General features: G+C 41.7%; 1 protein-coding gene and 1 long non-coding RNA gene across 7 annotated transcripts; one reads left to right on the forward strand and one right to left on the reverse strand.

The window, feature by feature from the left end:
• Positions 1-1,300: 1,300 nt before the first annotated feature.
• On the reverse strand, positions 1,301-20,889 carry LOC105455381 (zinc transporter ZIP1-like). Of its 6 annotated transcripts, none has more exons than XM_011698665.1 (8): positions 20,864-20,889; positions 13,782-14,023; positions 13,126-13,293; positions 12,315-12,479; positions 12,046-12,189; positions 11,406-11,613; positions 11,057-11,183; positions 1,301-2,354 (listed from the first exon to the last, which is right to left on the reverse strand). In XM_011698665.1, exons 2-8 carry the CDS (start codon positions 13,994-13,996, stop codon positions 2,104-2,106), a joined length of 1,278 nt encoding a protein of 425 aa, XP_011696967.1. In that variant the 5' UTR covers positions 13,997-14,023; positions 20,864-20,889; the 3' UTR covers positions 1,301-2,103. The 6 variants fall into 6 exon arrangements, with proteins under 6 accessions (XP_011696967.1, XP_011696966.1, XP_011696964.1 ...); XM_011698664.1 differs by lacking the exon at positions 20,864-20,889 and adding an exon at positions 19,569-19,630; XM_011698662.1 differs by lacking the exon at positions 20,864-20,889 and adding an exon at positions 19,560-19,593.
• On the forward strand, positions 11,117-23,249 carry LOC105455380. Its single transcript, XR_975111.1, has 2 exons — positions 11,117-11,201; positions 19,562-23,249. It is a non-coding gene; the product is annotated as an uncharacterized LOC105455380 (long non-coding RNA).
• Positions 23,250-24,384: the final 1,135 nt, after the last annotated feature.

A 24,384-nucleotide genomic window follows, 5' to 3' on the forward strand; every position in this document is an offset into this window, starting at 1 on the left:
ACAGAGTTGAAAACTGGAATGTGAAGAAATGCGAAGCGAGACTTAACTCGCAAGAAAACGGCATAAATGGTAGCTTACTATCTCCCTCTTATTGTCTCGCTGAAACGCGTCTGTTTCTTCAAAACTATTATCGTTTATTTACGCGTGCTATTGCACCCTCGTACGATTACAGCGAACATCGAACCGGACAAGGGGGGGGGGGGAGGCCTCAAAGCAGTACAAACGAACGCGGAGCGACTCGCCGTGAAACTTTGTACGCGGTTTAATCTCACTAACATTCGTTGCTCGTAACGCGAGAACATCTTCAACGAAGCTTATTTAGTTAATTAAACTTATTCTCATTAATGATAAATGACAAAACTGCAAAAGTATCGTTACCTCCGAGATCACGTGTCCTACGTGAGAAGTTCGTAATACGAATCTTAGGATGGCTCTACGATCATGAAGGATGAAATTGAACGCGATTGATTAACAAAGACTCGAATCTTGACGTCTTGTTCCGCGCAAAGCATCGCATCCGATACGTCCCTATAACCGCAGAAATACGATAATTTATCTCGTTAAGATGACGCTCCGTCGCGCGTCGAGAGTCGCAGACGTACGGGAGCTTTTTATGGAGGGTCTACATACAGGGTGTCCAAGAGACTTCGTTCTTTTACTTGCACTCTTCATCGATTTAGAATAAATTTATCCGCGGCACGAAAGACACCGATTTACCGTAACGTTAAAAAAATAGATAACTTTCTGGGAGCTAGGCTCGACAAACGAGCCTAGTTCCCCCAAACTTTACTTTTTCCCCGACTTTAGAAAACAGGAATACCCTGTGTAACCGTAAAGGCTGGTCGATCGCCGCACGGCGTGGCCGTGGCGTGCCTCTTCGCGTGTCTCTTGACGCGGCCGCTATTGTTTCGTCGCACTGCAAATAATGACACGGCATTCCAACAATAACCGCTCTCATCGCGAAACCCAGATGACGTTTACGAAAGTGTTTTCACCTCGCGGAGAGGCGTTTGAAAAGCACATATTTATGCTTTTCGAACGACTCTCCGCGAGGCTCGTTATCAAACGAGCGAGATTTATTTTTACTACGGATATATTCGCGAATTAAATAAACTCTCGCTAGTCTCGAAACGGTAGTCCCTTTTCGATGTAAAGAGAATACAAATTCCATTAACTAATTTTCTGCAAAAAATATGAGGGAAGGCGAATATTTGGGAAATCGCAAGGTTTGAAAAATCTGCCGGATTCCCATTTCGTTCTATTCTATTGTACTAGGCATTAAAAAATGTGACGGCCAGAATAAAAAATATCTGTGATAATTTATTAAAATTTCTTATTATAATATAAATGCGCATGGCCTGTTTGGATTCGTTGAGTAATTAGGAATCTGATGGACCTCGCGATAAGCTCAGCGTCCATGTTTTTTTTTGCATTGCTTTATCGAAAAATGTGTTTAAATTTTGGAGAACGCCCTCGTACATTACTGTCAGTACTTTCGATACTGTGGCGTATTTAGGTCTCGAAGGCACTTAAATGATCGTACAGCTACAAATTGACTTATTCTCTACTACGTATCTAAAAAAATAAACTCAGACACAAATACAATATATCGGTGAACTTTTTTTTCTTCTCCGGTCGCGACTTTGAGCGAGAAATTCTTCTTCAAGGATGTCTGTCGCGATAGTCAGCGAAAGCGGTGCAGCAAATCCGTGAAGTTTCTTCTCCGCATTTTCCAGTCGGAGCAGCGATGAAAGACTGTCTTATCGAACGTAGTGTGCGACATGAGTTTCCCGCTATTTGCACCACGTCCATCAGGAACATCCGTTCACGAGGCCGTCAGTCCGATCGACGCGCAAAATCCACGCACTAAAGAGTCAGCTTATAACACCGTTCTTCTTCCCCTCGTCTCAACATCTCATTTTCCTACTTCGCTAAATGTTTTTAAAAAAATGCGTGTGAGAAGAGTCCCCTGAGTTGAAAGGCGTTGCCGCCGTCTCGAGATCGTCGAGCTTCCCGAGAGATTTTGGTCGCGCTGAATCTCTTGCCGAAGAGAGTTCAGCCGTGGAGCTTGGAACTTGCGGGAACCCGGTAAAGGTTGGTCCCCTAACTGCGCTGAGGACGCAACGGGCTGATCTCGCTCACGTCGTTCGACTGTACCGTCGTCGTCGAGGACGTGAGGGCGTTGGAGAGCACCTCGGCGATGCTGTCGGTCACTTTGTCGATCGCCCCCGTGACGACGCCGTGCTTGTGCTCGTGATCATGATCGTGATCGTCATGGTGATCGTGATCGTCATCGTGCCCCTCCATATGCGTGTGGTTACCATGCGAATGTCCATGCGAGTGGGAATGGGCAGCTGTAGACAGAAACCGGAGATGTTTGAGATTTCATGAGATTTTTAAAGCACGGTGAAGATCAATCGCGAGGTCTGCGAAAATAATTGGCGATAATTCATTTTGAGAAGTTATATCTCATTCAATTACGGAAATTAGAATATAATTCAACTGTTTGCGTTTTCGTATATTAATTTTCGTAAATTAGAAGATAGATTCTTCTGTCTGCCTGTTCCGTTTGTTACTTAATTAAATTAGATGAAGGAACAATTTTTTAAATTCTAAAGTCACTCTTTGATTTCTTACAAGTTATTTAAACTTCGTTTTTTGTGGAAGTACACATTTGTGAATTTATTTTAATTTATTTTAATCTGCGCTTTTACAGGATGGTTTAATAAAAGTAAGAGATTAGATCTTCTGTCATTATCGTTAAAGAGAAAGGATAGTTCGTGATGACAAAGCACGGTGATGTCTAACGTTATTAGATTTTTAGATTAATGTTTACGTTATTAGATTCAACTAGGAAAGTATCTAATCAACGATAATGATGTACGTGACTCGTACGACGATAAAGCGATTATCTTGTTCGAGTCGAATGCAAAAAATAATAATTATCTGTCATAATTGTCTTGTCAATAATAATTGATTTCTGATCATTTATCACGATCATTTACTGTATTATTAATGAGCTAATAATTAATGTTAGAGTAACACAATAAAGAATTATAAAAATCTCTTTGAAATGTTATATTTCGCGATAAAGTTACGTCGTATAACTTGATGGGTGTGTGTGTCGCGCGTCGCGATCATGTCTCATCCGTTTCCACTGCTGTCGCTCATCAAGAGCTCCAGTAATGAATTTCCGCGCGCGCATATATATATATGTATACATATGAAATTCTCCAAACGGCACTCAAGCACTCGACGGCAATTTCGTCATCACGAAATGCGTCAAACGGTTGAGAAAGCCAGTCGAAAGTCGGTCGGATCGTCCATCGACCTACCCGTCCCGGGTCATTGCCATGGGTGGAGAGAAAGCCTTGGGACTATAACCAGATCCCTTATGAGATCGAGATTCGTCTGCCTGTTGTCAGCATGACACAGTGTGTCCCTCCCGTAACACGCACGTCATTCTAGCACCGCACGTGAAACCCGTGTGTGCCTTGGAAGAAGTGGGTTGTTTCCGCACGCAATTTGCCAATCATATCGCAGCCGACGCGAGTTGTGTAAAAGTTCATGTTTCGCACAGTCGCGAGTAGGAGGAGGTAACGAGCTCGTATTTCATATGCAGGGTAAATGCTCCAATAAACCGTTTAAAACCGGATATGGCAGCGAGCACGTAATTTCTTCGTACTAAAATTTTACTTTATATATATATATACGTATGTAACGCTATCGTGCCCGATTAAATACTTTATACGCGTAACGCTATTTTGTCGTATTTATGTTCTATTAGAAACAGTTATGATATTAACATGCCTTAGGCAATTCTTTGTACTTTTACATGATATTGTTCCACAAGATTTGTTAACGCGTCTAGCATATTGCGTCATTGTTTTTGAATTGAAGTGGAACATTTGCGTCTACGATCTTTCGCGATTTCGCGAACCTTTCGCACTCTCGCAAGAAGGTCGAGATGCAATTAAGATTGCATAACAGGTGACATACCTCCGCGCAGAGGTAACCGTTATTACGATCCATCTCTCCCACCTGTTATTACTTTCTCGGCGAAATGACACTCTCGTGTTATCTGTGTCCAGCGTTATTGGATACTAACAATAAGTAGAATATATACTCTACGCGCACGAATAATCGAGCAAATGTCAGCGACTTATAATTAGATTTCGACTTCGTCGAAAATGTTAATTAATGGACAGCGACAAATATTCCAATATAACGGAATTAATGGAACGAACTACGGAGCTGTCAAAAAACAATTTTTTCTTAAAAAGTCAGAGACGAAATCGTTTTAACTTATTATTAATTATGTAATTGAGTAATGTTTAATGTTGCACACGTCTCTATTTTATTGAGAAAATGAACGGAAAGAGAAGAAAAAACTCCTCACTCTAGAGATAAAATATTGGATCGTAAAAATGAAGGCGAATGTTGACTATGAAAAACAAATTTTAATCTTAAACTATGAATTTGAATTAGAAACATTTTACGATTCAAACATTTTACGATTGGTAACAAGTAACTGCTTCGCTTCTGCTGGAATCATCATTTCGCGTCAGTTTTATCACAGTCATTAACCGCATGGGAATAACAATCACAACAAGGCATAAACTATCAAAAGTGAACGAGAATTTATCGGCTAGCAGTTTGAGATCAACAAATAAATCAATTTCACTACGTAGAATTTACGTACTTGTATACTCGTACACATGTCGCCTACACAAATGTCTGCCTGCCTGATTTGTTTATCAATTTTTAACAGAATAACGTTTTCGATAAGATCTATTTTCGCGGCAAGTACCGAACGAACGAGCGTTGCACGCCATGAGAATTTGTGCCACGAAGAATCCTTCCGCTTCTCCCATTCCAATTTGGCCTGACCCTGACTTTTCAGTTCGTAGCTCGTCGGTTTAAGGTAAATCAATAGATTAGACAATTACCGAGGAAACTAACACGTGAAGTGTATCAAGGGCGTACCGGTATTAGGCTTGCACCGAGACGAGCGATTCGATAAATTTTAATCGTAAGGATATCAAATATCGATGACTATAAGAATTCACGATCGGCCGATGTGCACGATCGACATTTTTGTCTAAAGAAGATTGACATTTTGAATTCGCATGTAAAATATTATACAGTACAGTTTAAGGCAGGGAGGAAAAAGCCTGGGAAAAAAATGTCTGAATTATGCAGCTAGGATAAAACCGGCCCCTATGAATAATAATGCGCCCGTACGTCACGCAAATTCGAATCGAGGAAGTCAAGGAAGAGATAGCTTCCGGTGAACCCTGATGGAGTCGAGATGGACTTTCACCCTGCGGCAATAAATTTGCGCACGCCGTGCGATTTCCCGTTTTGACACGCGGAAATTCACCGGTCACGCGAGACGTGCAGGAGGGAAACGGAAGCGCGCAGTGAGCGCGAAGGACGACGTGTGTATACACGAGCGACGACGATAATGCATTTATCCGGCATCGGCGGTGTGTCGCGCCGCGATACGCTCCGGTGCGCGTTCTACGCTGCAGACGCGGGGGATTTCCTCGTCTTCCGGGAAACGAACTCACTGGCGATCTGCAGGCCCAGCATCAGCGTGAAGCCGATAATGATTGCGACCAGCTGCAGCAGGCCGCTCTTCTCGTTCGCCCGCTCCCGCGCCAGCACCTCGAAGAACACCACGTAGAGCAGGGTGCCGGCCGCCATGCCCTGAAGTATAGTAGGCGTCGGCCCCAAATTCTCGCTGTCGTTCTTGAAATGGTCGAGAACGAGTCCAATGGCAATCCCGATCGGCGTGACCATGGAGAAGATCGTCAGGTAGCCGAGGGTAGTCCTGGTCGACGCGCCGGCCACATAGAGCTCCATTCCGACGCAGAAGGAGATCACCAGTTTGTGGGTCGCGATAGCGGCTGCCAGATATGCGACCGAGCTGATGGACGGCTCCAGACCCACCGCCAAGCCCTCGAATATCGCGTGAAAGGACAACGCGAGCACGGTCAACAGTCCTTGCACTGAGGTGTTTTGCATCATCGCGCCGTGCTGATGATGATGATGATGATGGCCGTTAGAATGATGATTGACCGAGTAGTTCAGTTCCGGCATTGCTAGTTCTAAATCGGAATGCCTTTGCACAACCTGATGTCCTTCGTTCGGCAACGCGACAGGCAGGACGAATATAGTCGGCACCACTTTATTGTCCTTGCCTTCTTGATCGCGAGAATCATCGAGCTGAAGTTTCGGCCGATCCTTGTTGTCTTCGGTATCATCTTTCCACGCGGTGGACTTTGTCGTCGTGGACACGGTGGTGATCGAGCCGTTCACCGATGAGCCCGACGGACCCGTCTGATTGTTGTTACATCTGCGCACCGACACGGTACGGTAGAGTAAAGTTTCCGAGGATTCGGGCTTGCCGGTGAGGGCGGCATGCACGGCTTCCTCGACCAGGTAGACGAGGAAGAAGCCGCTGCAGAAGAGCAGCTCGGCCAGACCGAGGGTACCGAGATCGGGCAGTTGTCCGTTCGACTGATGAGTCTCAACGCTAGCGCGCACTTCCGGTGCCAGGTGTACGAACGTCGTGAACAGGAGCACGCCGCCGCCGAAGCAGAGCAAGAGCGACGTCAAGAGACCCTGAAGAGACGATGCCGCGGTGCTTTGGGATCCGTTTTAGAATTTGCGTTTGTTAAATAGGACGCTCGGCAAATAGCTGCAGTTATTAATTTCTACGCGGAAAGAACAATTTTGCTGGATCCAGATCAGAAAATAATTTTTTGTTCAATAATAATTTTGTTGGAAAATCAAAATGATTGCTAGAATATCAAAAACGTTTTATAGCAATGCCTATCATTTTTAACTTTCCAACAAATTATTTTGATAATTATTAAACAAAAATTATTTTCAGATCTGTATTCAGCAAAATTTTTAGAGCTTTCAACAAAATTGTTCTTTCCGTGCATGGACTTTGACTGCGCTTTGGAATCGCGATTTTTAGACCGTGATTTTTCGTGTAAGTTCATACGTGATATAGATTTACAAGAAATTGCAATTGTTAATTTAAAATTTTACTTGCCTTTGCTACAAATCAGATGCATATACACGACGTTTGCATCTACAAAATCAAGATGTAATTGATTTCAAATAGTCCGGAGAGTCTATAAATACTGATTGTAAAGTACCGAGCATCCTATAATAAGCAGCTACTCCGGACGCGTTACGATTAATACATGATCGATCGACTATCATTAAGCGAATTATACATCGAAGTAAACATTGTTTGCAAACACGACTTTCCGATATATTTCTGACGTGATCAAATATTATCCGTCTCGACTTTGTGCCGTTTTAGACGTGTTTAGGATAGCGCGGTACATTGACACATTAGCACTTGAAGTCAGCAAGTGTATAGATAGCGAAGATAAAATAGAACTGAACTGATATTAAGGAATTAAAAATTGCTGAATTAAAAAACGATCTATATGCAGCGCGGATACGTTTAATAGATGTTCAAGGATATCCACCGGTGTCGAGGATATTCCACTCGGTATCCTTGGTTATACCTATTATTTTCCCGCGAATGTGACTTCGTGTGACACCCGCAGTGAGTTCGATTCGATTTATAACCGGCACAAAGACGAGCCTTCCGGAGATGCTGCGAGTGGACCAGAAATCCGATTTCCGACTATCGTGGAATTTTTGGTTTCCGTTTCTCGGACGTACTTGCTTGTTCGCCGCGGAGGCCGAGTCGACGATCGGCGAGGACGCGTTCGACACCGAGGTGGACGTGGAGGTGTTGAAATGATTGGAGGAGATCGCCCGGCGACGTTTCTGGCGTAGTTGCATCTTGGCCCTGCAACGTCCCACCATCAACGGCAGCGTTCCCAGCGCGAGGGAACCGAAGCCGAGACCGATCATCGCGCCGATCTTTGACATCAGAAGGATATTGGACGTCGACGTGTCCAACTGATTGGCCTCCTCCATTTCGTATGAGATTTGATAGTGACGTGACGAAGAAAGAAACTTTGATCTCTATCCTTTTCTCTTCTTTTTCGAGGATTTCACAACGCCGGTCCGGCCGCAAGCACAGATCACGTCGAGCACACGCAAGTGAAAAATGTCGAACAATTAGATATCGGGAGTGAGATCCGCGCGCAAAAAAAAAAACACCGACAGAGTATACTTTCGTCACCACTTCACCACCTCTCTCATTCGCACGTTTCTGTCGGTGACCGGATTCATCTCATATATCCTGCATTTTCTCGATCGAGGCCTGATCGTGCCGTTCTCCAATTCGCCGAGGACCCTCTCGCGAGGACGATTGAGAGGACGTTCGCGGTGACCTTAGCCCGGAACGAAACCGTCGGATTGAATCTGGAGTTTCTCCGCTGATCGTCACGGTACGTTTGTCCCACGGATACGTTCGCACGCGAGGCGAACGATCGCTAAACGGCGGAAAGCTCCACGCGCCGCGACGGCCGATCGGACACTACTACTCCGGTCTCGATGGGGACTCGGCACGATCGGACCCCTCGGCCGCCGCCTCGTCGTCTTACATAGTCCGAACCGAACCGTTTCCTGCCCACTCCCGCGACCGCTACGCTCGTCCTTATCCAACGATCACTCGCTAGCATGCATACTCTTTCTGGCACCTGCACCACGACTGATCGTCCCTCATTCAGTGGCGTAAGACCGACGGCCCCGCGTGCGAGTCGCTCCCTTTCTTCTCGTTAGAACGCACGCGAGATCGAGAGGGGGGGGAGGGGAAGGAGGGAAAAAGGAGAACGGGAGCATACAGAAACGGAAGTAAAATGGAAAGGAGGAAGAAACGAAAAAAGGGGAAAAAGGCCATGGAGAAGGTGAAAATGATAAGAGGTGAAGAGAAAAAAAAATAGGGAAGAAATTGAAGGGGATTTAATTGTATAATGAAGCAAGAGAAGGAAAAGGAGATTGGAGAGGAAGAAAAGATGCTGAATTTCCATTTTGTCCTCGCGGCGTTATTGGGCACGATAAATGTCGGTTACATCGCTGTAACTGTCTGTGTACAACGAGGAGCAACGCATAATAGATTTTCCCTCCTTCGCGCGGGCGGCGAACGCATCCATGCGTGGGCGCGTGTACACACGTGCACACACGTGAATGAGAGAAGTTTGTTGACGATGTACGACGAGAGGCGCTCGGCTATAAGTGCGGGGGGGCACGCGTGCAGACGCAGACTATTCCACGTCCCACAGCGTCATAAATAACGTCGCATCGCGAATTAGATCGCAAGAGACATGAATCCTCCTTGAGTGGTGTAACGCGAACGAGAGGAGACTAACAATAAGCGAAGGAACGAAGGAATACGAGGATGCTAAAAATTGTCAAAAAAATCAACCCCCCTCCCCTTTCACGATTTCTCGTGGAGAACGGAGGACTCGCGATAATAATCTTACAGAAAATAATTTCTCTCGACCGAGAGAGATTTATTCAATTTTCTGCAGCGTCGTGACACGGATGAGAAAATGTAAAAGTAAAGGCGGGTACTGCACTCGCGTCACTTTCAAAGCAAAAGCATAATTTAACGATGTGGGCCACCGCGAGACGATCACGCCTCCGTGATTATTATTTGCCGGCTCTATGGTACTTTCACCCTCTTTTCGCGCGAAAAACGAAAGGATACCACCACCGCGTCGGACGCTTCATTGAACGCCACCGTCGTAAGATCGTAAAGCTCAAGCAACCGCGAAATATATATCGTCTAATAATTAATTAATATCGGCGACGACTACGACGTTCTAATTGTAAGTTGATGACAAAGTAATCATGATTTTACAATTGCGCCATTCATTTTTTTTTTCTACGATATCTCCTATTTCTTTTTCCACTTTTCATGATTGCTGAGCGATAAATCGTATTGAGTGAGCGTCAAGGCTACACGTGCCGAAGAAACTAATTTGGGTGACTCAGAAATAAATGGAGTAGACGCGTTTTTTCGTATCGATACTATTTTTCTGAATGTCGCGTCGAACGACAATCGGTTGTCTGTCCGCGAGCGGGAGAATTTTTCACGACGGGCAAAATCATCAAATGTTATACGGGAATCGTGCCGCGTGAATCATCAGGCAGGATGTCCTTTGCGTTTTGTGCCACATTCTCTTTCTCCCCGCCACATCCCGTTCTCTCCCTGCTATCTCACCTTCCGCAGCATGTGTGCATAATGTATGTACAGTTTGCAGTGTACGTCATTTCGAGTATTAGCTATAGCCTCGGCAAGAGCATATTGCGCTCGTCTCTCTCTCTCTCTCTCTCTCTCTTTCAGAACTGGCAAACGTGGCGTATACACACTTACACGCACCGCGATAAGTTGACTGTTGACCACAGCGACAATAATTACTCGCTGAGAATCGATAAGTGTCGACCGCGTCGATGATCTCCGACCCCGGATACTCGAAGCATCATCCTCGTTCGGAGCATTTCAAAATTTCATTCACAGAATGCTTCCCCGTTCTTCCCCGTTCTTTTTTATTTACGCCTTTTTGTTTAATTAAAACTAATTATCTTTTAGCTAAAATTATCTTTTAGCACTTAAGATTTATGTGGATTTTGTTTTGCAGAAGCGTATCTATTAAAGAAAACCTCACACCGGTTAAAAATTATCTCAACTATAGGAAAAGTAAATTGACCGTTAATTACGCTAGTAATCACTGATTTAGCGTCTTATCGTGCAATATTACACTTGTGAACTTTATTTTCGTTTAATATCGTTCTTTTTATCGGCGTATCTTGTATTTTGATTTTTCTAACGTGGCCGATACGTTCTCGTGGAAAGATTGCAACGCATTTCCATCGTTGAAATACAGACAAGTCAATAAGTGAGCGAGACGTATATCAACACAATGTTCTTATCTATTAAAATTCCCAGTTTTATTTATTAGATACGACGAGCGCGTTTAACAGAGCGCAGAGATCGGGCGTTTACTTACAGCGCGCTAAATACTCCAATTCTTATGTCTGCTGCTATCAACGACGGATACAAAAACAACGCTATGCGTTAGCGCGCAATGAAATTGTTTGTACTTACTCAACATCTGCAAGCCGAACATCACGAGGAAACCGACGAGGATCGAGAGGTACTGCCTCAGTCCGGTGCGATGCTCCTGCAGGATCTCGAAGAACACCACGTAGAGCAGAGTACCCGATGCCAGTCCCTACGATGAGAAAAAAAAGTAAGATAGTATTATTTCTTTGCAGTTTACCGCGCGTTTCTTTGCTCCACCAGTCCACAGATTACGCAGAATCCCATTTCTCTGAATATCAATAAAATTTTACACGCGTGTTCGCATCATCGATTGTCTCATCAAAAATTTTTTATTTCGTGGAAACCGGTATCTCACCCCTGCCCCCCTCCCAAAAGAGATTGAGAAACTTGCCTGCAGTATCACTGCCATTGGTCCGCTCGCGGCCGCGCTTCCGCCGCCAACGAGGCCCATCCCGATGCCGATCCCAATCGGCGACACCACGGCGAACGTGCATGTGTAAATCACGGATAGGTACGGCCTCGTTCTGGACGCGATCAGTTCGACGCCGATGCAAAAGGCAATGACGAATTTATGGGACGCCACCGCGAGGAACATGTACCTACGGGACGAATTGTAATCGTTTGTCATATCACAGCTCGAGCCTTCGTTCGCGCGGGAGCGGCTCAATGCGGCGGCGGCGGTACTATAAATAGCGTAGCGCGATTACTAACAGTATTATCAATCGCCAATTAGAAGCTCAATCTTGAAGCTTATCAATCCGAGCTAATAACATGACTTTTTTAGAAAATTTATATTCAGTTTCGTCCTTGGACTCAAATTATACCAATAAAACTGGTAGTTAGATCTAAAATCATTGAAGCTTCTTTTTTCATTGCAATTACAGGCGTAGAGCGATTGTGAAAATATAATGCTACATTTCTAGTACGCGAGGTTTGTCGCCGCCCGTCTTAGTGACGGTTAATTTAGGGCACGAGCGCAGACGAGCGCGGCTCGAATTAGGGATTGAAGACGCAATTCGCGATGCAATTACCAGACGTGGCCGGCTGAGCTCTCTAAACCGATCGCCAGTCCCTCGAAGAGCTCGTGCACGGATAAACCGAGTACTATTAATAAGCCTCTCAGCGAAGTTATCACGAAGTCATCATCCATTATCGCCGGTAAATGGCTGTGGCCCCTATAAATTAAAGAGGAGATGAAGTTTTTCCCGCGGTTTCTTCGCGCCGCGCCGTCGAAAGTGTCATCGGCACGACGGCGATATGAAAAAACACGTTTGATAAAGTCGAGCGCAAACATGCTTACGCGTGTGCGTGACCGTTGCTGGCGCACGGCTGCGACGTTTGGCCGTTCTCCACCAATTCGTTCGTGCTGAGATTCATGTCCTTCTTGCAACTGTCCTTCCGCCCCGTTTGTCGCTTCCTGAGATACGTGTGCACAGACTCCTCCACCAGGTACATGATGAAGAATCTGCGAAAGAAATCCGCGATAATTAGTTCCTTAATCCTGAAGCGTTATACCGCATTCATTTCAACAACACATTTGCTGATTCGACAATTATTAAGGAATAGGGTAACTGTCCCTATTAGTGTGCTTTTATATTTAAATAAGTCAAAAGTAAATTAGTACAAATAAATAGACAAAGTATTTTTTTTATTAAGTTAATACTTTAATAATATAATAAATAAGTAATAAAAATAAACTACTAAATAAAAAAATACAAAGTTTTTTTTTATTAAGTTAATACTTTAACTTAATAAAAAAAATACTTTATTTATTTGCACCAGTTTATTTTTATGACTTATTTAAATATAAAAGCGCACTAATAGGGACAATTACCTTATAATAAAATTATTGTCGAGATAAAATTGACACTGTTATCATAAATTGCGTTCAATAAGTTGAATTAAATGTACAAATAATTATCTTTGTAAAATCGCGATTATATATCGATTGGATCGACAATTTTCAAATCGAGTTGCGAATAATATTTTGCTTCTTGCTGAAACGAAGGTAATACATCACTCGTCCATGAGGAGAAAAGAAATTCCACCTCTGCGGAGGTGATTTTTTTTATTTTGCATTTGTACGTAATGACGTCAAAGGACTGACTCACCCGGTGCATGCAAGCATATCTGCGAGCGAGAACTTGAGCTCCGGCATCTTGCCGGACTCGACGAGGTTCTGCACGCCTTCCGCGACTTCTGGTATCAAGTGAAGAAACGTCGTGCTGAAGAGAACGCCTCCGCCGAAGCCGAGCAATATACCCACCGTCCTCATCGATCTACGTGCAATAAAGCGGTACTTGGTGATTTAAACTCGTCAATTCGGCCGTATTACATCATCGGTCTTAAAGCGATATCGGCGAGACGCGATGTATGTCACTTATGTCATTTGAGGATTACGTTGCCGTAGTCTGTCGCGTTATCACCAGCGAACGTACGCCTTGAATTGCGATCCTACATACTTTGTCGCGTGCGGATATTCGCGAATACAAATCTGAATTAATTTTTTTACTTTTATGTTTATCTCGTTAAAGATAGATTTTTTTTACAAACAAGTAGACGTATCGAAAATTATTTTGTCAAAATTATTGACTTGCAAGTGACTCATAAAAGTATAATTGAAGTTAGACAATATTAAGTTACTCTCTTGAGACTTATTATGATTAAATATACGAGTAAATACTTGAGAATTATTACGATATAGGTCTTATCGTGATTTGTATATGAGTATATTAGAGAGCCGTCGCTTAAGATGCTATCTCTTCACCTGGGATTTTGATCGCTCATGTCCCACTTCAACCATTTTGCCAAAAACATCGGTACGATGCCCATGATCGTGCTGACAGCGCACAAAACCACCATGGTGACGGCTTTAGCGGTTAATACATCCTTTTCGGAATCCTCCGAGGGATGCTCTCCCTCGTCGTGATAATACGACGTGTTCACTCCCGCCGCCGCGAGCAAGGCGTCTATCAGTGACATGGTGGCGAATCCTCCAATTCTTCTTCACTGCAAAACCGCAATGATATAATTAATCTTACAGATTATCGCGTTATACATTCGTCTGTGAATAATAAGATTGTTATCTCCGTTCTTAAATATTTAATTATGAACAAGCTTCTCAGATAAAGTTAAGATACGTGGGAACTTAAGTCTTAATCGTTATCTTGATGACGATGTGGGGGCAAATTAATTGATTAAAAAATATTAAATTTTCTAACAATGTTGTTCAACCAATCCGTCCCGTTCGGTATTTTCGCCCTGCCGGGCGTTGTGTTTTCGATCGTAATGAAGCTACATGCAGCTCTTTCTAAAATTACGAAGATACGTGCCTAATCTTTTTATGACCGTGAACTTTATCTCGACATTTCTCGCGGATATTTATTACAGTCAGCAGTTAAACGTCGACTCGCGATATTTTTAATATATTTTCTTTCATTTCACGGCTTCAGGGTATTTCATTACCACGCGCAGAAATTCTGTGTCAGTGTATTAGCTTCGCTAAGGAAACATCATCTTCTCATGTTTTCGGGGAAAATTTCCGCATTATCCAAGCTCTCTTCTCTTATTGTTATATACATTTATTTTAGAAATTTATCTCTATCCCTTGTTTTCTCTCTCTCTTCCACACTTTTGTTGTTAGACTTATCTTATACTTGCAAAGCAATCTCATAATCTTTCGCGAATCAAGGATCGAAAGTCAAGTTTCTGTACAATGTTATTGATGATAGTAAATCTGCACTTCCTGGTTTTATTAGTTTTATATTAATTATCGCACGATAGGTGTTACTGATAAGTGTCGTCTGATAAAAAAGAGAAATTATTTCTGCATATCACGTAATATGGCCAGGGGGCGTATCGTCAATCCATTGCGTTTGTCAATCAAAGATTCGCTTAGAGAAAATCATCTCGAATGAACAGTTTTATAATTGCAATTTTTACAGACGCAGGTATTTTCCAAGAATTTTTTGCCCATATATCTAAATAAAAACCATAAAACCATATGTCTAAATAAGTGTTTCTTCTTTATCTTTCTTCGTATTATTCTCTCTAAAAAAAGTAAGTTTTATGAAAGTTCTGTATGTTAACTCGAGTATAACTAAACTCGCATAGTTTTATTGTCGGAGAGATGAAAGATGTAGAGATAAGAATTTTTCTGTAAAATTACTTTTACTCCCTACTTTCCATCTCATCATTGATATACATATTTTGTATCTTAAAGGAAAGCAACTTATCTCGTTAATTTTCGATAGTATGCGATAATAGTTTCACTGTCGCGTCACTTGAAAATTTTACGGTGTTATTATTTCTGCGTAACTTGTCCGAAACGAGTTATGTAATTTATTTGATTCGACGCGAATACATTTGAAATGCTAAAAATCTGTTTGTTTGTTCGATCTGTATAAATTTACGGGTCTCAATTGTCCAAAAAATAGATTGCATCAGCGAAATCGGAGTGAAATGCAATGCAATCCGGTGCCGAGAAACTCAATCAACGGGCCGGCGCGGTTTCGTGGAATTTGGTAATAAAATTGTCAGATTATTGTCCGAAACGTTAAACCTTGCGTTGCGCCAAAGTCGTTATATTTTATTGTTAAATATTGCAATATATTGCGGAAGCAATTCAATGAAAGTGTAATTTTATACGTTGTAATAAACTTTTCGTAATGGACTATTTAGAGGACATCGAGCAGCGCGCTTTATATTACACTTTATATTACTCCGGGCTTATCGCGCAAAGACAATTTTTTTTTCTAAACGACAGATATCATTGTTCATCGAGATACACGTCGTGACGGAAAAGCACCGCGGAATATCGCGCTGGTAGCAAGAAATTACACAACCGCGATTACAAGAAATTGCACAACCGATTACAAATACATAGATCGCACGTCGGATAAATTAACGTCGTCGTCTACCTTTCTTAGGTAAGCCGTCTCCTATCGGCTTTTTCCCTCGCGCGACGTTGCACTAATTGTAAGACGCGGCGTCTCCAGCGAGCACACGTTTGCGACACCGTGTATAACGGGAGCCAGTACACCACTAATCGCACCACCTTTTCCACCCGCCGTATATATACAGTGTGTCATTCGGTATCGTCTTCCGATCTCGTCACGTCGTCGCGAGTATCGCGCGATAACGCCCGCGGATGAATGTAAACGGACCCACCGTCCGGCGCGGCCGGCGGCAACAGGCATCTCTGCACATATGCGCATATCCACGTACGGGGACGGTGCGTGTGCATGATTGTGGGATACCCGCGTATGTAACTCTCCGTGCGAGAGAAAGAGAAGCGATAATGATCGTCCGTGGTTGAAGGATAAGGAATCGATGCTGCGAAGGACGGCGCCTTACCCCGATCGACGATCGGATCGATTACGACGTGTAGTACATTACAGCTGAAAGAGAAAAGAGAGAGGAAAGAGAAAGATTCGTGCACAGACATATGTGTGCGTGTGTGTTTTCCAACGATTTTAATTCATATTGCTTATACCGCAACCGTTATCTTAATCTATCCTAATCTTTTTGGTCTTCGTGCGCTCCTTCCGTGAGGAGCAAGACGTCCAGCGTTCGCGCGATCTATCGACGTATCTTTCTTCTCTCTTTTTTTTCCTCTTTCGAAGAGAGGCGAAAGGAAATTGTTGCGAAAAGCTCGCTCGTGGGACGTGGGAATCGGCAATCGTACCGCGCCGATCTTTTCCGCTCGTGCCGATTCAGTGGCGCGATTTAACGGTGCTCGATCGTTCGTTAGCTCGCTCGGCTCGTGCAATTCGCGGCGCGAAACAACCGCGCGAGAACGCCGCGGGAAGAAGTAACGGCCTTTGAAATGCGCGGCAGTGCTAGGCACCGAGGAATCGAATGCAGTGAAAGTGCAGTGCGGCGTGACCCTCTGGCGGGTAAAAAAAAGTCAAAAGTCATCGGATCGAGGGGAGGGGGGGGGGAGAGGAGAGGGATTTCTGTTCAAGGTAAATGTTCGAGTAGGAGATCGATTGCTTATCCTGGAAAAAGAAATAAGGAACTTCTGTCAGTCTCTCTTTTACCGTAACTTATACCATAACGTGACCATGGATCATTTAAGATCAAGTTGGACATTAAACGCCGGGAAAATTCCTTCCGTCGGAAATTAAATTGGTGCAGGGAACAAAATTATCGTGAAAAACAATTTTTCCCACACCGCCTGCTCGTTAAGAAATTAAATATCTTGTTAATTATTTTTTATCTATAGGTACGTTTCCGTCGCCTCGGGGAGTTTCGTCAAGTGTTTTTCTCCCCACCTTTCTCTCTCTCTCTCTCTCTCTCTCTCTAACTCTTTCTCTTTCTCTCTCTTTGATCGCCTATTAATCCACATTTAAACAGCTGATACCGCTACCTCGATAGGTCTATGATTACGCAATTGCGTAAGAGCCTCTTATATATGTAAATACATACATATGTCGGTCGATTATACATCGCTGTCGTCGCACGTAAGCGCAATTATAAGAACTTCCGATCGATGTCTTATTGATATCGGTATCCGAATCGACATCTCTCGCCGCGAATTTCAACAAATAACAGGATTATTTATAATATCTCATGAAATAGAAGATAACGGATCGGGAAATTTACTGGCGCCCGGAAAATATCACTATACTAAAAAATATTTATATTATTAATTGAAATATCGCTACTTGTTTATATTATTAATTACGTGTCGAACGAAGACATTGTTAATTTTATTAATTTTAATGTATCGCGAATCGTATAAAAAATCACATTAGCTATTAATAATTAAGTTATTAATTATATTCACTCGATCTCTGTATAGGCATCACATTCCAAATTCTGTCGCGGTTAAGTTACAATTGTTGGAAATACCGCACAGACATACGATAATCGGGTAAAAAACGTGACAACTTCTAAATGCTGACGCGGCGGTCCGGCCGATTATACGGTTTCGAACGCAATGAGGAGGCATCGCACGTACCTTTGCATTAGCATTTCACCGGTCGGTCGTTCCCGCGAGAACACAGGGGAATCCCCTCGCACGAGGAAAAACGCACAAAAATCCGCATAAAAATCCCGCTCTTCATTACCGGATACGGAAAATTTTTGTATTACTGCGTTTATTTTTAGAAGACTAGAAAGAGGGAACAAAAATTAATTTTTAAATTTCGCCGTTATATGTATCGACGTATCGTTAAAAACGTTTTGGAAAACACTCGGCGTCTTCTTCGTCCGGTTTTGACATTTATTCGGGACTTTTATTTACATATTTTATTTATCATGCCTGATTTCGTTTCCGCGAGAACTTCGGGGAATCTCTTTCGCACGCGCGAGAAAACCGTAACAAAGTTCGCGTAAAACTAGTGAGTCGGATACCGTATATATTAAGTAGAACGCGCGTGTGCTGCTTAATACACGATACGGGATGCGTGTCGGAGTTTTGTTTAATGCACGCACGCCACAAACGCAGCTGCGTCAGCGTAATTCATGGGCCATGATTTGGATGCTTCTGACTTATCGTCGATTATCGTCATGTCACTAGCAGTAGAGCATGTTAATGACAGTGATTTAATCGCCGCTCTAATACACTTTATCCTCGTTCTGAGTCAAGAATACATTTAATTCACACTTGATTCATTAAATCTCAAGACACTCCTACGCGCTCTTCTATTTTAGATCCTTGCAACTTTTAATTTAAATCTTTAGGCTATACTAATTGGTATTCACAGGTAAAAAAAGTTGTTCCTTCCGAAAATATAACCGGCGGTGGAGTGATATGTCGTGATAAAAAAGGTTGAAAGAGTAGATAAAAAGTTTTGATTAGGACCCGAGTTATCAGGATTTAAAAATGGAAAATAATGCGTAGAGGTTTCCTGGAACTTATGAGTTATTTTCGAATTCTAACTCCAATGACGTGAGACTGTTATTCGTCAAATATTCACGGACAAAACTTAACGCTTATAAAACCGATCCTGAAGATTTCCTTGAAACAATTTCTTTTTTTTTTTTTAAATCCGATTATTTATAAATACAATATGATGCTTAAGCAATCCGGAATTTACGAGTAAGAACATTCTGAAAAATCTTTTTATGCTATTTAGGCGTGGTTAATGCTTTGTCTTCTCACCTGAATCTTTTCAAAGATCTAATATGATTTTTCAACGAGAAAGGCGAACGTCGTTTTTGAACGGTGAGTATTTCACTGGGCGGGCAGCCAATCTGAGGAATGTGTCGACGAAAACTGGACACTGATCAAAATGCTGATCGAATGCGATCGGATCGACGAAGAATGAATGTCATTGTAAAACGTCAAAGTATTATAATCGAGATATGATGAATCGAATCATATAAGCGACATAAATTATGTCTGATGAGTGAGACACGTTTCGATAAAATAACAGACCGCCAACAGACGTCTCGTCATGAAAATGCAACGTGAATCAACACACACGCACACACACACACACACACACACCACACACTCGCGAGAAACACCTTGCCTGCAATCCCCGATAACGATCGTCGAGATCGGTATCAGATAATTTTTTAGTATAATGTTTACAGTTCTCACGGTGCGACAGTGGAGGAGGACTACGCTGGGCGTAGTCGTAGACCACGCGGATGGACCACCACCGGTTGATCTGGCCTGCAACGCCGAACGATGCCGGACGCGGAGTAACGACGCCGAAGACGCGCCGGTGACTTTAAAGAGGTACCAGCAGAAGGGATCACTGTGTGAGGCACCGTGCCGGGTGGAATGCACGAGCGTGGAATGAAGCATCAAGAGGATTCCTGAAACGTCGGACGCGACGACGTTCAGGATTATCTCGTGGTGGGGAAAAGCGGCGGAGGAGATGTTTCGATCAGGTTCGATCAATTTTAATCGATGATCAATACAATCATGTCGTTAGCAATTCCACGAATTCTGAGTTAACATCGTTGGATATTAACCGGAATTGATCAAAGTGACCCTTTTGCAAATCTACATTTTCACCCCAATTACGTACGTGACTCACGCGACGCGGCATCAGAGGGAAGAGAGGGAAAGAGAGAAGGAGAGAGAGAGAGAAAGGGAGAGAGAGAGAGAGACAGAGAGAGAGAGAGAGAGAGAGAGTGAGCGAAAACTCGTAAGGAAGTATTCGAACCTGGAATGCAGTTAACGACGATCGAATAATCGACCGGAATGTCGGATGATGCTGTCGTATCTCTTGCATGCAATTATCTTCCCACGCGCGTTTTCCACGTTATCGTCTATTCCTCCGCGAGAATCCCCCAGTGAGGGGATCTCCCTGACGCGCTTTCACAAATTGTCGCGCGTGTGCGAAAAGGGAGCTTATTGCAGGCTCCGTAGATTAGAGATGACACTTCTGTTTAACAAGAGGCGTGTGTTTAATTAAGATACATACCCGCGCTTATCAATGCGTTATATACCACGCAATATATAGTTGATAACTGAATAAAAACTATTTTTATTTCATCGTATCTTTAAACAAGATAAAACTCTGTAAAAAAACTACAACACAAAAAATTACGAAGTAAAAATTTTATATACTCATATTGCTAATTAAAAATAAATTTTCACTGATATTATTAATATCATGTGCAATTAATATACATTCAGTTATCATATAAATTCAGTTTAATATGAATTCATTTAAGTGATACGTAATACAAAATAGTTTATTTGTATTTTTCTTCTATTTTATCACTACTTTCTTCTATTCTTAGAAGCATTGGGAAGTACTAAAAGATATCGAAACGACGAAAAATATAAATAGTATATTCGCGCGTTATCGTAATCGTAAATCGTACTTTTCAGAATCGCAAGTGTTGTTGGTTTAAGCGGTACAAATATTTCATGCTTACTTTTATTGCTTGCCTCATTGCTCTTCTGTTTTAAATCACTTATCGTTTAATATTTTTCTGCGCCGTGGCCTTGCAAAATTCCGTAACGTCACTTTTTTTTCGCTGAGACCAAATATGTATTTCTGCGAAGAATACTTAAATGTGAAATGTGCTGAGAAGGCATTTATCTCTACGAAATCAAATATTCACGTTTGCGAATTTTCGATTTCAAAGATAAGGAATTTCTAACTTCGTAAAACGGCTTTTCCGTCGCGTCTCTTCTTTCAATTCACTCATTTCGCGCACAGATTCATCGGAACTGTCGGAACCTTTGTCGGCTCCTGCGATACTCCCACACGCTTATTTCACGCAGTTTCTTTCCATTCTTTAAACAACCGTAATTGCGTCGAATTTGAATATCTGACGTAATCGCATCAGGAAAGCAGCATCTGTCGATGATATTCCGTGCATCGTAAAACATAACGCATTATCATTCCGTTGTATTTGATAAAGTGCACACGTTTTATTGTGTGCAAATAAATTGAGCATTAAGATGCAATTAATTTACATATTTTTCACAAGCCATTTACAAAGGATCTCGATCGTGGGCGACCGAACGACGCGATTCATCATCGCCGCCGTTATTTTCGCTGTCCAACGTTCGTGACGAAAATGAAGGATACCGTAAAATCGTCGCCGCATATATTTCGTTTGTTACGCGAGTATTTACATTCCCAATATAACTTGAACTACTAACGGTGACTAAGGAGATGTCATGGACCACGTTTAGAATTCATAAAGAATCCGTTTTTACGCGCCTCCGCGCGTTTTGTTACATTTTTTGTTCACAAAATCACGAAGAGTATGAGTCACTTCTGTTATTTTTTCTTTTATTTTAGTCAAGTAAATTTGTTTATTTTAAAGTGAAGAGGTATTTAATGTAAACCGTGCGTCTTATTACAATTCCTTATAGTTTTATTGGAAAAGGAGAAATGCATTTTATCTGAAATCTAAATATCTAAAACAAAAATATAAATTTCTTTGAAAAAACATACATTGAAATTATGTTAGTTTTGTTTTACACTGCGCTTGAAACATCTCTTCCTCCAAAAGTGGGCGTCAATTATTGAAAATTTTTGCATTATCTTTGTATTATTTCGAGTTCATTTATAGTCTTATCAGGAGTGTCTTTGTGTGAATGTATGGGCGACAATAAATATATTTCTATCAAAAGCATCGTTAAACGATAAAAGAAACAGCATTGTTAGACGATAAAAGGAAACGTCGTTAGACGTCTGAAATTAGATAAAACGTTATGTGAGAAGTGTGTGTCGACAAAACAGTTTCTTCGTGTGTAATTGTTTTCTCCGTTCCTTTTATAAGAATTTCCACTACGCTACGTTGTGACGGAAACGAAATTCAGGTGTACTTAGCTTTCACCGGGACGTCGAGAAAACGGAGTTGCGGCGAGATCTCGAACGCCGTTGCCCGTTCGACGGGACATGCGAAAAGAGTTCTCGCGCGAAATTGCGAAGAGTTCAATGCCAATGAACTATTCGTTTGTTTTTTTATCGCGCCACTTCGATCACACGTATATTATCACGCGGAGCCGACGATTACGATCGCTTGCCAAACAATATGCTTGTTTGTCCATTTGTACATGATTGATACTGCAGTGCGCTCTTTCTGTGCCATCTGCGGCCATGGTGGCCAGATAGCCAGAGATAAAGTGACGTTAAATATTAATCACTCGTCAATACGAGCAAAAAACAAAGATTGCGTTCCACCAGACCTATTTTTCTTATTCATCGATATCAGATATTATCTCGACGAAAATCGTATTTATACCGTTCTCGTCTTGGTTTAGGAATGCATAATTAGGTTTGTAATCGCGGCGGTTAGATCTTCCTTGTTGCTAACCGGAGCTATTCGATGCTCGACTAACTTGAAATCTAATTGTATAATACCGCAATGATCTTCCTTTTTAAGATGAAAATTTTTTCACTATTGGTACATATAAGAGCTTTCGAAAGAATTTGTGGAATCCGTTTAATTATTATTCATTCAAATTAAAAAGAAAGCTTAAATGAAGAAACGCGAAAAAAATAGTTCTGTTTGATAAAAACAAATTGTCAGCGGGATTACCGCTGGAAAGTACATCATCATAAGCGTACTCGTGGTATGTACCAGATCGTACACAGTATGACACATTTGCAGAAATTATGATAAACAGAGATAATGATAAAGCGCTGGTTTTTTCCAGCGAATATGCCTTTTGAATTAAATAAAATAAGTAATTTTATATTTCAAGACGAAGAACTTTGATAAATTGTATACAGAAAATCCATTAAAGGGATTAATGCTATGATAATTGCACTGGGAAATAAAAAAGATAAAGTATCAACTACGCAATGGAAAATTCTTGGAATCTTATTGTTAGACAATGTAATCTCCTCGTCGATCATATTCTTCTGATATCTTGTTGATTTTCGAGATGCTTATTACGATTCAAAACTCGGACATCGTAATTTCAGAAACAAATAAGTTCGAAATTTTAAAATCTGAACGATTTGAAGAACAAAGAAAAGAAAGGTGAATCTCATTCATCGTAATATTCAGATATAAAGTAAAGTGTGTGGACGTCGAAAATAGAGTTGCAGTGAATCAACCTGCTACGTATTTCTCTTCAATTGCAGTTACTTAAAGTGGTAAGTACAGGAAGTAAGTAGAGAAGCGCGTACACGAGCTCTCGGTGCTGCTCGATTGTCGGTAACGGTATTTACTCGGCCTTCGTCGCGTATGCACTCGTTCTCTGCATTTACTGACTTTCTTATTATTATTTATAGCGTCTTTAAACCACCGGACGTTTTTGCAATTACATCTCTTTCCTGATCTGATTTTCCAACGTCAAAGACATTGATTAGTCCGCCGATCAATCTATTTGCGCGGTAAAAATTAAAAATAAATCGCTATCGAAAACGCCTAGACACAGCTAGAAGGAACCGGCTTGTCGGCATTATGTGCTTTTTAACGTTGCATAAATAAAATACTGTCAAAATTACATTATGTACAGTATGTAAATATATATTAAGCACTGTTAATTGCCTGTGGAAATAATGATGATGTCAATACTTAAATCCATATATAGCACGTCGATAATTTATCTTTTGGCATTAAACAAAACTCGACAAATAAAACGTTTAAAAATTGAATAAATGTAGAGAGACCGTAAAGCGCGTGTTGCATTATATTTTTTTTATATTTTTCAAATTTTTAAAAGTCTTGATATCAAAATTGAATTTATACCAACGTTCGATAAATCGACATGCTTTTGATAACTACATATATACATTATATATGTTGGTCGTCAAAATTTTAAATTCAAATTGGCAAAAATTAAACTGTACAATAATGTGATAATATCTATTTTTATATTTATTGTGTTATGAAACGTTCTTCAACAACCAATAAATATAATACTCGTATTATAAAAGAATATTATAGAATAGACATTTTAGTACGGTCTAATAAATGAATAAATT

This window comes from Wasmannia auropunctata, unplaced genomic scaffold (genome assembly GCF_000956235.1).
Source record: "Wasmannia auropunctata unplaced genomic scaffold, wasmannia.A_1.0 LD335903.1, whole genome shotgun sequence".
Lineage (NCBI taxonomy): Eukaryota > Metazoa > Arthropoda > Insecta > Hymenoptera > Formicidae > Wasmannia > Wasmannia auropunctata.

Excerpts from the sequence above, each read along its gene's own strand:
- LOC105455381 (XM_011698660.1), bottom strand. The coding sequence starts at position 7,977 with ATGGAGGAGGCCAATCAGTTGGACACGTCGACGTCCAATATCCTTCTG. Across the intron at positions 6,631-7,716 it reads CCTCCGCGGCGAACAAGCAA|GGTCTCTTGACGTCGCTCTT; the intron begins GTACGTCCGAGA and ends TCGTCTCTTCAG. Across the intron at positions 2,355-5,573 it reads GCTGGGCCTGCAGATCGCCA|CTGCCCATTCCCACTCGCAT; the intron begins GTGAGTTCGTTT and ends TTCTGTCTACAG.